Raw genomic sequence first — 15,637 nt, 5'->3', positions numbered from 1 at the left:
AGGGAGAAGCAGGAGGGAGAAGGTAGTTTAAGTCGACTAAGAATAGGGCACACGGGGCTGAATGATTCGATGCATAGGATAGGAGAACACAATGAGGGGAAATGTAAACACTGCGGGGAGCATGAAACAGTTGAACACGTTTTAATGGTGCGTGGGAAATATGGGGAGCAGAGGGATCGGTTGAGTACAGTGCTGGACCAGGCAAAAGAGACATTTGGGATGGGAAATGTTCTACAGGTAAAGACGGCCAATATTCAAAAAGGGATAATGAAGTTTCTCAAGGACACAGAGCTGTTGGAAAGGATATAGGAAGGAATTCATTTTATTTTTTGGTTTGGGTTTTGTCTACACTCTGGGTGTGTTTCACTGGTTGTCAGGAGGGAATGCTTTTAGTCTGGAACTGCCTGGTCTCTAGTACCAAACCGTCAATCCAGTAGGTGGCGGTAATGCCCCACGGTACCGAGGAGTAAACTGCCAAGAAACAAAAAAGGAGAAGAAGAAGACCGTGGAACATTTTTCCCCGTGCGTGGATTTTTTTCTACGTGCGCGCCTATTTCACCTAACTACCGAAGCCACGGCGACGTGTCCAGCACGAGCTACATTCCAGAATCAAACATCAGTCATCTTCAAGTCGGCACTCGTTGTTTTACAGCCTACTTTAGCCTAGCCTAGCTGGCCGGTGTAGGTAAACAATCCGCACTACACCGGCCGCTAACAAAGCTACACGGCACGTCGTCAAGCGTTCAGAAATCAAGTGAGAAAAATGTCCTCAAGTACCACACCGGCTGCAGTAAAGTTCCAGGAGGAACTTTGTAGAGTAAAAGAGGAGCCCCGACGTCAGCAACACTCGACTGTGTGCAAAATAATGCACGCAAAGGCTGTTCTGTACAAACTTCAAGGTTAGTTCACTTTCGATGATAACGTACGTAGACTTTACGTGACAGATCGTGGTTATGATTCATTTTTATTGTTAAAAAGTAGTGCTGTCAAGATATTCCAATTTTTCTTTTCCATTACATCACATATAGCCGTAATGGTGAAAAAATCGTGAAGTAGTGTCACCCCGAATTATTTTTAACATTGGGTTTTGTATATATGTAATTATCAGTTTATATAAATCCCTAGAAATACAAATCTTATCAATAAAACATTAAAGAATGGTCTGAAAGATGTAAATAAAATATTAATAGCATACTCAAAATTGTGGATAGATAATATAATGACGACGTCCCGATCGCATATTTTTCCACCCGAGTCACCCGATTTTGAGAATCTGCCTATAGAGCAGTGGTCTCAAACCGGTCCTCAAAGGGCCGCAGGGGGTACTGGATTTCATTCCAACCAAACGAGACAAATACCTTTTCACCAATCTGGTTTCTTACAAGTGTAATCAGTTGATTGCAATCAGGTGCTGCTTATGTTAGTAGAAACCTCATTGGTTGAACTGTTTTTGCTGGATCTGTTGGAACAAAAACCAGGACCCACTGCGGCCCTTTGTGGAGTCTGTTTGAGACCGCTGCTATAGAGATTCCTGATCCGATACCGAAAAAGTATAAACATGTTATTGTCCCACCAAGCCTCATTCATAATGTCAATAACTTTCAAACAAGAATAACATAAAAGTATGTCTTTAATAAATGCTTCAGTGAGTGAGCACACTCAAATCCACTCATACTGAGATGCTCATGCTGCTTAGAACAGCCTCTCTCAAGTCAATAGATTTATTTTTGCATTGATCATTTAGCCTATCAATTAATTAGGTTCATATGGGTGACAAAATGTAGCCCTGACCCCCGTTCACTCAATCTTTTTGATCTTATTAATGTCCCGTCCCGTGTAGTGTAAAGCGCTTTGAGCGCCTTGAAAGGTGGAAAAGCGCTATATAAGCATAACACCATTTACCAGTTATACCGTGCCTACCATTATTGAGACCAAACCAACGCCCTTGTAATGGACCTGTTTCAAGGAGTAGGGGGAAATTCTAATTGCCTTGTAAAGAGTTTTACATGTTTCGGTGAGAAGGTGAAGAGTTTTTTGTGGTTGAGTACATTTCCACACAAACGCACATCGAGGTACCATTTAGCTTGGCAAGGAGAGGTATGAGAGTCATTTTCGAGTGACCCAGACCTCGCGAATATCGGAAAAAAAAGCACATTTATCAAGGTTTCGTCAGTCGTGATTGCGCATGTCCATCCGCCGAAACAGCCTGATAGCGCAGATTTAAGTACGCCTGGCCCTCTGCTATTGAATGCGTTATTGACGTCAGCGGGGCGGCGCTCTGAAAATAGAGCAATGCTGTATTTCTGGCCCCGTCTCTCGGCGCAACTTCATTCAAACAAGACTGCCATCCACCGCTCACTTTCGCCAAAAATTCCGATCCAAAATACTGTAGTGCCCCGGATGGGGGTCGGTGGGGGGATGTTGGGGGGGGGGTTGCAGAAGTCTGTATTGGCTTACCCACTTTATTGTGGCAACAATAATAAAGAAAAACAATACAAAATAACAGCAGGCTGCCGCGACATGTGACCGTTATCTCTCGCTATCTCGCCCTAGTTGTGCCTTAGTTACGGACATTACAATACACAATAAATAGGTTGCCGCTGAACCCTTTAAACTCGGCTGCTGCTAGTTTGATACGGCCTTAAAAAAAAGAAAACATCTTTTTGACCGTCTCTTACTAATTTTAATGTGATCTACAACACTTTAATCAAATTATTCTCATGTTACAAATCTACTTATTTACTAAGCCTGAACAATATTGGAAAAGACTTGTAATTTTTTTTTTAGGGTTTGCGATATACTGCAATATTGTATTGCGATGTTTAAAAAAAAATTATACATATATACATATACATATATACTGTATATAGATATAAAGAAATTTTCACTAGACTACTTGAATAGCTGTTTGGAAATACTTTGGCTGACACAGCGTGACCACAGTGTATTCATATAATACATTCAATTTTATGAATGATGAAGATTGCTGTATGAAGGGATCCAGGAGGCCATGTAAATAATTTATTGAACACAGTATTTTACACTTCAACAGCAGCAAATACATTAAATGACAAATAAAAGAGCAGGTGCATTAGTCCCCTGAATTGTTCACAAAATATAACAATAAATAAAAACTGATGTAAAATAACAACAAAGTTGTAAATATATTTGAACAAAAATATTAAATATGACAAATAAAGGAGCTGGCACAATCGTCCCGAGTTGTTCACAAACTATAACAATAATAAATAAAAACAACAGTAAAACAGCAACAAAGTTGTTAAAGGGTATGAAAACGCAAAGGGGGTGTGAGACATCAATAGAACCGTTATGTGCCAAGTAGGGCTGCAGCTATCGAATATTTTAGTAATCGAGTAATCGACTGAAAATTCTATCGATTAATCGAGTAATCGGATAAAACAAATATATTTTTAGGTGAAGAGCAATTATAAATATACATGAGAAAACAAGACATTTCATCTAATCTTGAACCATTTTCAGTCAATCAATGTCTTTATTTTCGATGTACAGTGATACCTCGGCTCACGAACGCTTAAGCTCACGAACTTTTCGCCTCAAGAACATTAAATTCGCGAGCATATAGTCTCTGCTGGCGAACTAGTTTTCGGCGGACGAACCAAGCCACGCGGTCGGACAGCGCCACGAGAAGCTGACGCACGCTCACGGCGTCCCAGTTCGTCCCCTCCCTTTCGTTGAGTGCGGACGTGGTTTGTGTTAGATAGACATTTTGGACCATATTGAGTGTACTTTTGCTATTATGGGACCGAAAAAGAGTTACATACAGTCCTTATGGAAGGTGACTCGTGTTACCAATTCGCCCTCGACTGGTAATTGGCGGTGCTTTCAGCTTCCCACCGTCGTGAGAAGTGGACCGGCGAGTCACGTTGGCTCGTTGTCGTCGGTTGTCTTCGGTTCGCCCGATTTCCTCTCCAGAAAGGAGGCGGCGTGCATACAAACACCCAGAGGCGTCGGATGGCTTTTTGTGGGCACTTTTATTAACAACCAAAAGCATGTGGGGGGCACAGCAGTGGAGTCTACGCTAACTGCGCACTTTGCCGGTAACACTCTCCTTCCAAACAGTAACTCCCTCCCTCCTCCTCCCACTCCTCCCACTCCCATACCATCGCAAAGGTAAATAAAACAACTTTATTATACAGTACAGTTTATTTCTTTAATTATAATACAATAGCACACTTATTATACATAAAATAAGGTATATTTTTGTGTAGTTTTAAGGCTTATTTAGTAGAAAATTATGTTTTATGGGGACCTGGGAACGGATTATTCTCATTTTAATGGTTTCTTATGGGAAATAAATGTTCGGAAGACGAACTTTTCGCCTCACGCACACTTTCTGGGAACCAATTATGTTCGTGAGCTGAGGTATCACTGTATATTGTTGAAAACAGCCAACAATTGCATCTCAGATGTAACTAGAATAAAAAAAAAAGACAAATTCACTGCTTTCATTCAAAAAACCTTTAGATCTTATTAAAAATATATATATATATATTTATACTTAAAAATGCCATTACGCTTGATAACACACATCACTTAAAAGTTAGGATTTTTTCCCACGTGTTTCAATTGAATTTCTATTTGTGTCAAGCCATTTTTAAGTTCTAGTTAAGTTTTAAGTTAGTCTAAACTGTAAGTCCTGATAGGATTTTGTGTTTTTGCAGTGTTCAAGATAAATGTATGATACAGGCTGTATTGGAGCACATTAGGGACCAGTGCTACTTGGTGTTTTATCCAGCAATGACTACTAAGCTAAAATTGATAGTTAGCATTATTGAGTTTTTATTTTACACCCTTATCACTCCACAAAGCTATGTTATGTTAAAGCCTGTATGTAAGACACGTTAGCCACGCATCGAAAGTGGTCATAATTAATAGAAACCTAGCCCTCCGCAGGGCTAACGTTGCGTGAGCTAGTGACTCAGACAGTAACGTTAATCTTATTTTTTAGCGCTTAGCGCTCTTTATTACCGCTTAGCGCTCTTTACTAGCGCTTAGCGCTCTTTATTAGCGCTTAGCGCTCTACTGCTTTAAGATGGCCGCTGTTTATTACCTCTGCCCAGACGCGGCCGAGTCTATCATATTGCATCTAGTTCAACATACATGTGATCTCTATGAGACTCCTCAGATGCTACCTGCTACCAACTTAACATCACGCGGGCTAGTTTTTAGCAACGTCGGCGTAGTTTGGAGCGGCTGTCGGCTGCGGAAATGTTTTTTATATTTTTTTATTGCTTCTTCCTCTACGCACGTGACGTCGGCGCGTTGTCCCGCATTAAAAGTAGTCCGAGCGAAACGTGATGCTTAGAGCTGTCAAAATAAACGATTACTCGAGGTGAATAAAATTACTCGGATCAGTTTGTAAACTCGAGTTACTCGAGTTGCTCGAGTATTCGTTTCAGCTCTAGTGCCAAGATAACAAATATTGATAAAATTAAAATAAAATAAAATCTATCACATTAATGAGCAATTATCGAAAATAGATCGAAAATGACGAACATTTCCGAAAGTGTTCCGGAAACAGCCGAATGGGGCAGAGACGTCATAACAAGGAAACAAAAGGTCGAGGCAGGTGCCATCGTTGTTTATCGACGAGAGTTGCGTTCGGGTTTATCAAAAAATCGCTAAAATGGTTCAAACCTGTCATGCTATGTGGTTTACAAATAGCCATTTGTCGCAATGTAGTACCCATGAGTTCCTGAACGCGAGAAAAAGAGCTGGACTACGCAGACAATGAGTAAAGTTCGTCAGTGCTAAGAGGGCTAATTTTGCAATTTTACAGGGAAACGGGAACCTGACGAGCCAGAAGATGTGCCTACAACCTCAAAGAAAACAAAATTATGCTACTTCCCAATCACTTAAGACCCACGAACTGCGAAGGAGTGAATTCGTGACCCGTATGTGAATAAATTGAGTGATTCGAGCATGTCTGTGGAGCAGGAATATCAGCTTGTAGAGATCACAAATCACGGCGATTTAAACGTACATTTGAAACAACAACTCTACCGAAGTTCTGGATTAAAGTCGTTTCGGAATATCCCGACATCGCTAGGAGCGAGCTGAAAACTGTGCTACAATTTCCAACATCGTGTATTCGTGATGCTAGCTTCTCTCACTCTCCCATCTCGTCTCAACGAAACAAACTCAGCCCTCCCACTGATTCAGCGGGTGAGTTGTATTTTTTCCCTGCACTTAACACGACGGGGCTAAAAACAAATGCTATTTTATATTTGCTGTATTTTTCTGCCGCACATTGCCGATGTTCTGACAAAGTTGGCATTCGCGTAATGTTAAAAAGGACCGCGAATGCAGCGATTCCTAAGTACACACTACAAACTTTCTTTAAAGAAAGGAATATTAACTTACTTTGCCATGTTTGGCGCACACAACTGCACGTAGCCCTCTCACGTAACGACTTTGCCGTGTCGTTAAGCGTTAATTTACGCCATTTCCGTGTTGCACATGTATGTTTGTGATGTGAATAGTTTATAGCACCATTGGATAACATTGAGAGTCCAACTGAATATAAAAGTGGGACACCGGTCCGTGAAAAAAAGACCCAAATCACACCGGTCCGTGGTGCAAAAAAGGTTGGGGACTCCTGCTCTAATCCCATTCATATTTGTGTTGGTTGGCAGAGCGAAACCGATGATAGCATATTAAATGATAATTATTCTATACATTACTTTTATTTTGCGGTCACGGTGTATCAGCTTCACAAAAAGAAATGCAAAACATACCATTTGGTGTTTCCCACACGAACTGTTGTCGGGGTTTCATCAGTGTGATTGCTCCCCTCAATGATCCTTTCATTAGGCTGCATTGGCTTTCGTTTGGGCTCAAATTGATAACCCAAAACACTAAAGAAAGGTTCATAACTCTCCTCGTCACCATTAGAAGAATGTTCGTTTCGTTGGATTCGTCGCTTCAAATAGAAACAAAATTGTCCGCCATCATCGCCGCCATTCAGTACTAAGCACTGAGCCGGCTGTTTCCCGAAAGTGATGTCACGCACACAATATGCTAGATTTCCGGCATCTCGGGGGCGGGTCCTTTTAGCTTGACAATCGACCTAATTTCTATCATTTTCTTGGTGTTGCGATGTGTGTAATTACACGAAGTGACATGATATGAATTCAAAAGGCATGCATTGATGGATAAATGATGGAATATTAGCATTTCCCCAGGTGTTGTCATACACTTTAAACATACTTGAACTTAAATATTAAATCTGACAAATTGAAGTGCAAGTGCATTAGTCCCCTGAGTTGTTTACACAAAATGTAACAATATAAAACTGCAAAACAGCAACAGAAAAATACAACCGTTATTATTATTATATTACCGTTCATGTTTTTTTTTTTTTCATTTTTTCTGAAAGGTGGAAAAGCGCTATATAAGTATAACACCAACCAACACCAAAAACAAAAAACAAAGTAACCTTTGCTACGTTTGGAGGTCATTTAATGTTGTGAATCAACCGTTAAAGTTGATAAAATTGCTCTCGTTTTTGCATTAGTTCCCTTCTGTCTACTTTCGACATGTGAAAATTTTAAAACTGTTTCATCCTTTAAAGATAGACTCAAGTCAAGATTTTGCCGATTTAGGAGTATTTTAGCTAAAAAGTTACTCGCTAGGAAGGTTCACTACAACAGAGCCTTTGTGAGAAGTTTACTGCTCTAAAATGGCGGCTGTTTACTAACGCTACAGAGTCTCATTTCGCATGTAGTTCTATATGCATGAGATATCTAGGCGTAGATTGTATGCTGTCGGCTACAGTCAGGAAATATTGGAGCCACCTAGCCTAGCATCGTGTTTGCTACAGCATCACAACAAACACTCTTCCCTCGCCGTGTCTCTGACTTTTCTGGCGTCATTCAACCAACGTATAAACGCACATTGTCTTGTTGCCGAAAAGGGTGAAAAAATCGGTACGGAGGATAAAAAACATAATGCACGAAAAACGTACAGATTTTGAACGTAACGTACGACGTACACAATTAAAAATCAGTGCTCACTTGTACAGATTACGCCAAGACCGTACAACTTGATAGGTATGAATTATAGTTGACCATCACAGTTAGGTAGTGGCACTCTGTAGCACGGGACGTCCAACTAGCTGTGGTCAGGGCGAAACTGTGTGCTTTAGCGAAATCATCTTAGATGGCTTTGCGTGCCATATCATAAATGTCGGGGATTATGTTGTTGGAGAAATATGTCCGCGAGGCAACAATGTAACGCGGGTCAAGCGTTGCAAATAAATTAAGGAATCCCGCCGTGTGTTTTCACTGTTGTCATCTTCGGGGTAGTCTTGCTCTGAGAAAGTGGGTGTGGGTGATGCCGGATGAGGTGCCGGAGTCATGTTATAAATGTTGCCATTAGCATCGGTAACAAGCGCTGAGCAATGCTTGCAAATTGTTTTATTTTTTTTTTTCAATATTTTCTCTCCCTCCGCACTGTAGTCCACGGGGAAACCGAAATGTTGCCACACCGCAGATTTGAAAGAAGCCGGTGCTTCCTCAATAGGCTGTATTGGCTGAGGTAAATTGTGTTGGTTCGTTCCACTGAAGTGGATCTACATGACCTCTGCTTTATAATATACATATGTTGCTAATTAGTACCAAAAAAAAAGTTCTACTCACGGTTTCCAGTAATTTTTTACTAAGTAGCGTTTTTGTGTCGGTCTTTTTTTTCCCCCCGTGGCACAGTGATATTGATACGGCGAAGTCGTATCGTCAGTGTGTGAAGCCATTTTAGATCACGTGCACCAATAGGAGACGAGGATTGTTGCTATGGGTTTGTAAAACAAACAACATGGCGGCGACCGTGTCAAGCTACGACACGAGCGAAGATGAACAAAAGATAAGAAAACCCTATTCGAAATTTAGTCAAAAGGCATCGAAACGATGCTATATGTACCTTTCATCTGTCCAAAGGCGAAAAGGGGCAGGAATTTAGAAAAAAACTTGCAGAGCCTGCGTGGTTGCGTCAGACAATGGCTTTCTCCCCAGGCTCCGTCGAAGAATCTTGCTGAAAATGCGTCAACTGGGATTTTTAACGACATTCACTACAGGTAAGCCACATGCACGCCTTTACCACAAGGTTAATTGTTATTAGCTTATGCTCACAAAATTCTTATTTAAATTAGTGTTGTAACGATACCATTTTTTAGCCCAGATATCAATACCACTTTGTTTTAAAAATGTACAGTGGGGAGAACAAGTATTTGATATTGTATCAAATACTTGTTCTCCCCACTGTAAGTACAGTGTATAGAAAGTGAATCCAGTAGAACTTTTTATTGCATACCTGTTATGGGTGACAATGGTTAAATAAACCTTTTGGCTCAAGAACGTCAAGCTGTAGTCAGTAAAAGCCCTGATACTGACGTGGCAGTGATTGCTGTAAGTCTGCAGAAAGATTTACAGTGTAAATGGCATTTTTTCACAGGAGGAGGCAACAGAACGAGGACTGACGTCTTTAAGGTCTCCGCAACGCCTGGCACTAGTGTGTGTTCAGCACTCATTGGCATCCATATATTCACAGGTTGTGACTCTGCTTGTGCCTTTCATGGCAAAGGCAAAAAAACATTTTCTGTTGCACGTCATAAAAAAGAATACCTGACTGGGTTTGCAAAGCTGGGCTGCAGTTTTAAACTTGACCTACAAACATTTAACACGTTGTGTAAATACGTGTGCCACCTGTCTGGCCAGTCATGTGCCAAAAATGATGCCAAATGCAGATATTTCTGTATGGCCTTGTCAGTCTTGCCAGAACATTCTATTCCCCCCCAAAACTGATGCTCTGTACCAACATTGCAGGACAGCAAACTATCAAGCAGCAATTATGAAACATTGTCTAACAGGTAAAATGTGTGCCCCTTCACCCATTGGGAATGGGTGGGACATTGAGGATGGGCAGTTGGCAGTGACATGGATGACTAAAAATCCTGCCCCTGATACTGTTTTGCAAGTAGTCAACTGTAGTTGAAAGGCAACCAATTTTGACACGGGAAGATGTTCCTGTATGTCTGCAAAACTTTCTTGTACTGTTTTATATTGGTGCCAAGCATGCGAGAATGTTTCCAAAGAAACAGAAGACACTTGGATGGGATGATGACTTTGATGAAAGCGATTTTGAGGAGTAATGTTGTCATGTACAGTTTTACTATTTTTTTATTTCTATATATATATATTTTTAATTCGTTTTTCAATATTTGTATGTGTAATAATGTGTATTTTCATAGTATGAAACACTAGCATGTTTAAATAAATGTTGTGTAACAACAGTACCATACTTGAATGATTCCAACCTTTTGTGTATATACAGTGTGATTAAAAAGGGTTTGCCAAAATCATAATGCCATGTCAAAAACGAAAAACATTAAAAAACAAACAAACAAACAAAAAAACACTACCTTGGACAGATGTAGGAAGTAACTAAGTTCAATTTCATGTTTTCATAGTATTCAAATATGGCCATCACCAGCAGCATGGACAACATCAAGTTGACATGAGAATTCCTCCCTCCCGCATTGATTGTGTCTGTTATTTGATCTTTCATGTCATCAATATTTGCTGGAAGTGGTGGAACATACACTTAGTGTATAACATACGATATGTGCCATGAAGATGGATAATGAACTTTGTCTTTAACATACCAACATGTCCAGCAAGTACTGATGATGAGAAATATCGAACAACAGTTGCAATCAAGACAATGACTGCGACATGCACACGTTTGAGAGGAATTCTCATCGTGGCTTGATTTTGTCCATGCTGCTGGGTGTGCTCACATTTGAGCACTTGTGAAACAAGAAATAAAACTTGGACGTTATCCTTAACACATGTGTCCATCACTTCTTTTGTGATGTCTTTCATTTTTTTAAGTATCACCTGATGATTTTGCCACATTACTTTTTGATCACCCTGTAATTTTTTGTCTTATTCCATTTTTGCCATGATTCAGATTTAGGAGGGTGTGGTAGCAATTCGGTTGATTTTCAGCCATTTATGATCATGGTGTGCATTTTTTATTTTATATATTTCATTGCATAGTAGTTTGTGATATTTTTGATATATGACACATAACCCTTTAGCTTAATTCAATATATATTTCATTGTGCTGGGTGCAAATAATTAATGTTGAAGTTTTTCCTTCAAGAAATTAGCTATATTTCTCATTCTGAATTCACCTATGTGTATACTAAGGCACCAATACTTGTTTCAAATGTTTGGTAGATGTGTTTATGCATTTGATAAAGATTTCGTGTTGCCAGAATTAATATACCACTTAAACCAAGCAAAAACAGCAACACTAGATCTGTATTTTTGTGTATTCACATCAAGAAACATTTCTGGCTGGTGACTGAGTTAGGAGGGTATTAGCTTTGAAAAAAATGCATTGAACGCATAGATCCAGCGTAGTGGAATGAAATCCATTTTCTAAGCACTTTTTCCATGGTCCCAATAATGCCATATTTCCACAAGTTTGTCCATTCGCAGCACTTCCTGGTCAACTCTAATCTTTTAATGGACGACGGTCTCACAGAAGAAGTTGTAGCTGTCAGTGAAGGGTGTTTCAGTTCTGAAAAACACGCACACACACATAAACCATGTGAGAACTGTTTCATTAATATCATATTTACATAATCTTCCGATCCAAATTATCTAGGCTTATCTATTCTGCCATTTTTTCCTGGATAAAATTATCAAATAGGTTTTTGGAACTACAGTTAAACAAACTAAATACTGTGTTGTTTGTCAATCTAAACTTTTTGCTCAAAGATAACAATCTAACATCATAATAATGACCGTACATTGCAAGTCTTAACTTCATATGTGATCTGACCAGAAGCCCCCCAACTCCCATAGTTATTCACAACAAAAGGCGTGTGTGTGGCTTACCTGTAGTCAATGTCGTTAAAAATCCATGTCGAGGCAATGTTTAACATTTTCAGCAATATCCCTCGACGGAGCCTGGAGAGAACGCCATTGTCTGTCGTAGCCACGAAGGCTTAGCAAGTTGCCCACCGTTTCGGCCAAATTCCTGCCCTTTTTCGTCCTTGGACAGATGAGAGATGCATATAGCATCGTTTCGATACCTTTTGACTAAATTTCGAATGCGGTTTTCTTATCTTGTGTTCATCTTCGCTCGTGTCGTAGCTTGACACGGTCGCCGCCATGTTGTTTGTTTTACAAACCCATAGCAACAATCCTCGTCTCCTATTGGTGCACGTGACCTAAAATGGCTTCACACACTGACGATACGACTCCGCTGTATCAATATCACTGCGCCACGGGGAAAAAAAAGAATGACACGAAAACGCTACTTAATAAAAAATGACTGGAAACCGTGAGTAGCACTTTTTTTTTGGTACTAATTAGCAACGTATGTATATTATGAAGCAGAGGTCATGTAGATCCACTTCAGTGGAACGAAATCCATTTTCTAAGCACTTTTTCCATGGTGCCAATACAGCCTACAAAATTCAGTCTCTCCACTCCTCCGCTCGCCATAGCGTTTTTTTTCTTTCTTGTTTCACTTTCACTTTGCTCGTAAGCGAGAAAGGGCGTTTTTTTCTGTTTCTATTACGTGCTTGACAGCGATCGGATATTTACTTGCGGCGGGGCGGGAATTTCTCCAAAGCTGTGCTTCACGTCACACACAGAGCTCGACCAATTAATTCCACAAGCTTTCGGAATAAATTAATTGCAAAACCGAAAAGGCGCGGTTCATAAAGGCGTATTGAAGAGTACAGGGCGAACCGTACAGTTTGGCTTTGAACCGCAAACCGTTGCACTGGTAAGGGCAATGTAATGTAAAGCGCTTTGAGCGCCTTAAAAGCGCTATAAAAGTATAACACCATTTACCATTTATACAAGTATAACACCATAGGTTTTAGGCCAAGACTATTAGTATATCCACCACTGCGGGCTTGACACATGAACATTGGCACGTAACAATGTTCCCACTTGTACTAAAAAGCTTGTCTGATGGGAGCTTTTACCAGGAATGCATAGATACTTGCGTTTTAAATGGTCAAATATGTTCTACGTCTTACTTCTTGTTGAGGCAACCATGGCGAGGCACTGTTGACAGGGCTGTTTTTTGTTCCTTATCATCTTGTTAATAGCCAAAATACTTCCAAGTTTCGGATGTTGAGTTTCTTTTCGGGACTCTTTAATCGCTTTCTTTCCTAAAGCGCTTTCAGTTTGAGAACGGCCCGTCCTCCCTCCGCTCTCTTCCCTCCACTACACTTTAGTACGGAGAGGGGGAGGGGCCGATGACTGCTGAGCTGGAGGGGAAGAGTCGCACAGTCACTCTTCTTCCCCAAAGCAAAAAAATAAAATAAAAATAACCATCGCACGTATGTGCGATGGGACTATTGCGCATGCGCACATCACGATGGCGATGTTTCAACGATATATCGTTCAGGCTTAATATTGACCAATCGAAAATGGAGAAACGACCTTTCAGTAACATCAGATTAGGATGGAATATTAGGAAGGATTATTTCTGAAGCAGTAAATCTTTTGGGGACACAATATTGCAAATGAAGAATTAAAACTTGGCTCATGTGTGATTATGGTTTTGGTCTTGCAGATGTCAGTCAAGTGCATCGTCCTGAACGCCAGGAATGTGCTCGCATGAAAGAAGAAGAGAAGGAAGAGTCGCCATACGTCAAGAACGTGGAGGAAGAATTAGTCCACATTAAGGAGGAGTATTTCATTAGAGTTGCGAACCCCCACATTGAGGAGCAGCAGCAACCTCGTCCCCTCAAAAAGGAGGAGAACAACCCGCGATATGTTAAAGTGGAGGTGGTGAACATCCCCAAGTGGACTGATGAGAGCTTGAAGGGTGAAGATGGGGGTCCGAGTGAAGCCAGCAGGGGGGCGGAGCCTCCGAATGGCAGCAGCAGCAGTTCAAAAGAAGGATTCCAAGCAGACAACCTCATCGCTCGACCATCAGAGAGTGACGACTTCACATCACGCTCGCTGTTCTGTGAGTATCACCTTACTTAAATTGAGGGGAGTGCGGGGCTTGATCTCAAGCAGAAGCCGGAACTGTCATTTGGTGGCATTCGTTCAATCCGTTTTGTCTTTATGCGATAGTGTGTCCAGTCGGTGTTTTGACTTTAGGCCTGAACGATATATCGTTTAAACATCGCCATCGCGATGTGCGCATGCGCAATAGTCCCATCGCAAGGACGTGCGATAATATTTTCATTTCATTTTTTTTAATCCACAAACGTTTGTTTTGAGGAAGGAGAGGGAAGGAGAGCGCACAGCTTCTCTTTCCCTCCAGCAAGTCATCGGCTCCTCCCCCTCCCCCCGCGGCAGCGGAGTGGAGGGAGGAGGGGCCGGACAGCAGAGCGGAGGGAGGAGGGGCCGTTCTCAAAGTGAAAGCAAGAAAGCAACACGTTGAAGCAAGGAAACGAGGCAAGACCGTCTCCAAAAGGAGTTTTGGAAGTATTTTGGCAAGAAAAAGACTATAAGGGACAAAAAACAGCCCTGTCGACAGTGCCTCGCCATGGTTGCATCAACAAGAAGTAATCTGTCGAACATGTGGGACCATTTAAAACGCAGGTATCTATGCATTCCTGCTAAGACCTTCCCATCAGAGGCTTTTTAGTACAGGTGGGAACATTGTTACGTGCCAACGTTCTTGTCTCAAGCCTGCAATAGTGGATAAACTAGTAGTCTTGGCCAAAAACCTATGAGACCCAGTTGAGAATTGCTGAGCAAGAAAGGTGGACGATATGCAGACAAATACATAACACAGCTGGAGGAATGTCTTTTCTTCTTTTTATTCATGTGACCGCTATCAGGGAGGCAGGAAATTTGGTTCTGTTATCCATCAGTTATTTGCAGTTATTCAGGTCAATTATTTACAAGTTCAATTGAGTTTCTGTTTTTTATATTTAAATTTATTGTAAATCGTATTTTTCAAATAACTATATATAGTACTGCTGCACATAAAGTATTGACACTTAATATTTTTGTTTAAATATTTTTACAACTTTGTTGCCGTTTTGCAGTTTTATATTGTAATATTTTGTGTAAACAGCTCAGGGGACTAATGCACTTGCACTTTTATTAGTCAGATTTAATATTTAAGTTCATATATGTTGACAACTTTGTTGTTTTACTGAGGTTTTTATTTATTGTTATAGTTTGTGAACAACTCTTTTATATGTCATATTTAATATTTTTGTTCAAATATGTTTACAACTTTGTTGTTATTTTACAGAAGTTTTTATTTATTGTTATATTTTGTCAAAAACTTAGGGGACTAATGCACCTGCTCTTTTATTTATCATTTAAAGTATTTGCTGCTGTTGAAGTGTAAAATATTGTGTTCAATAAATGATCTATTTTGTGCAGACATGGCTTCCTGGATCCCTTCATAAAGCAATCTTCATCATTCACAAATGAAACGGTATTATATGAATATACTGTGGTCACGGTGTGTCAAGTAAAGTATTTCCAAACAGCTATTCAAGTCATCTAGTGAAAATTTCTTTAAAAAAGATTAAAAAAAATATATATAATATCGCAATATAATATCGCAATATATTGCAAACCTCAAAAAAATT

General features: G+C 40.3%; 1 protein-coding gene across 1 annotated transcript in view; it reads left to right on the top strand.

Moving 5' to 3' along the window:
- The first annotated feature begins 497 nt into the window (after nt 1-497).
- The window catches only part of LOC130911290 (zinc finger protein ZFP2-like), a 36,489-nt gene continuing 21,349 nt past the window's right edge, over nt 498-15,637 (top strand). The window contains exons 1-2 of the mRNA XM_057829156.1: nt 498-899; nt 13,645-14,043. Coding sequence (XP_057685139.1) covers nt 764-899; nt 13,645-14,043 — 535 coding nt within the window. The 5' untranslated portion in view covers nt 498-763. The remainder of the gene's footprint in view (nt 900-13,644; nt 14,044-15,637) is intronic.

This window comes from Corythoichthys intestinalis, unplaced genomic scaffold (genome assembly GCF_030265065.1).
Source record: "Corythoichthys intestinalis isolate RoL2023-P3 unplaced genomic scaffold, ASM3026506v1 HiC_scaffold_24, whole genome shotgun sequence".
Lineage (NCBI taxonomy): Eukaryota > Metazoa > Chordata > Actinopteri > Syngnathiformes > Syngnathidae > Corythoichthys > Corythoichthys intestinalis.
This window is presented reverse-complemented; position numbering and strand designations above follow the sequence as displayed.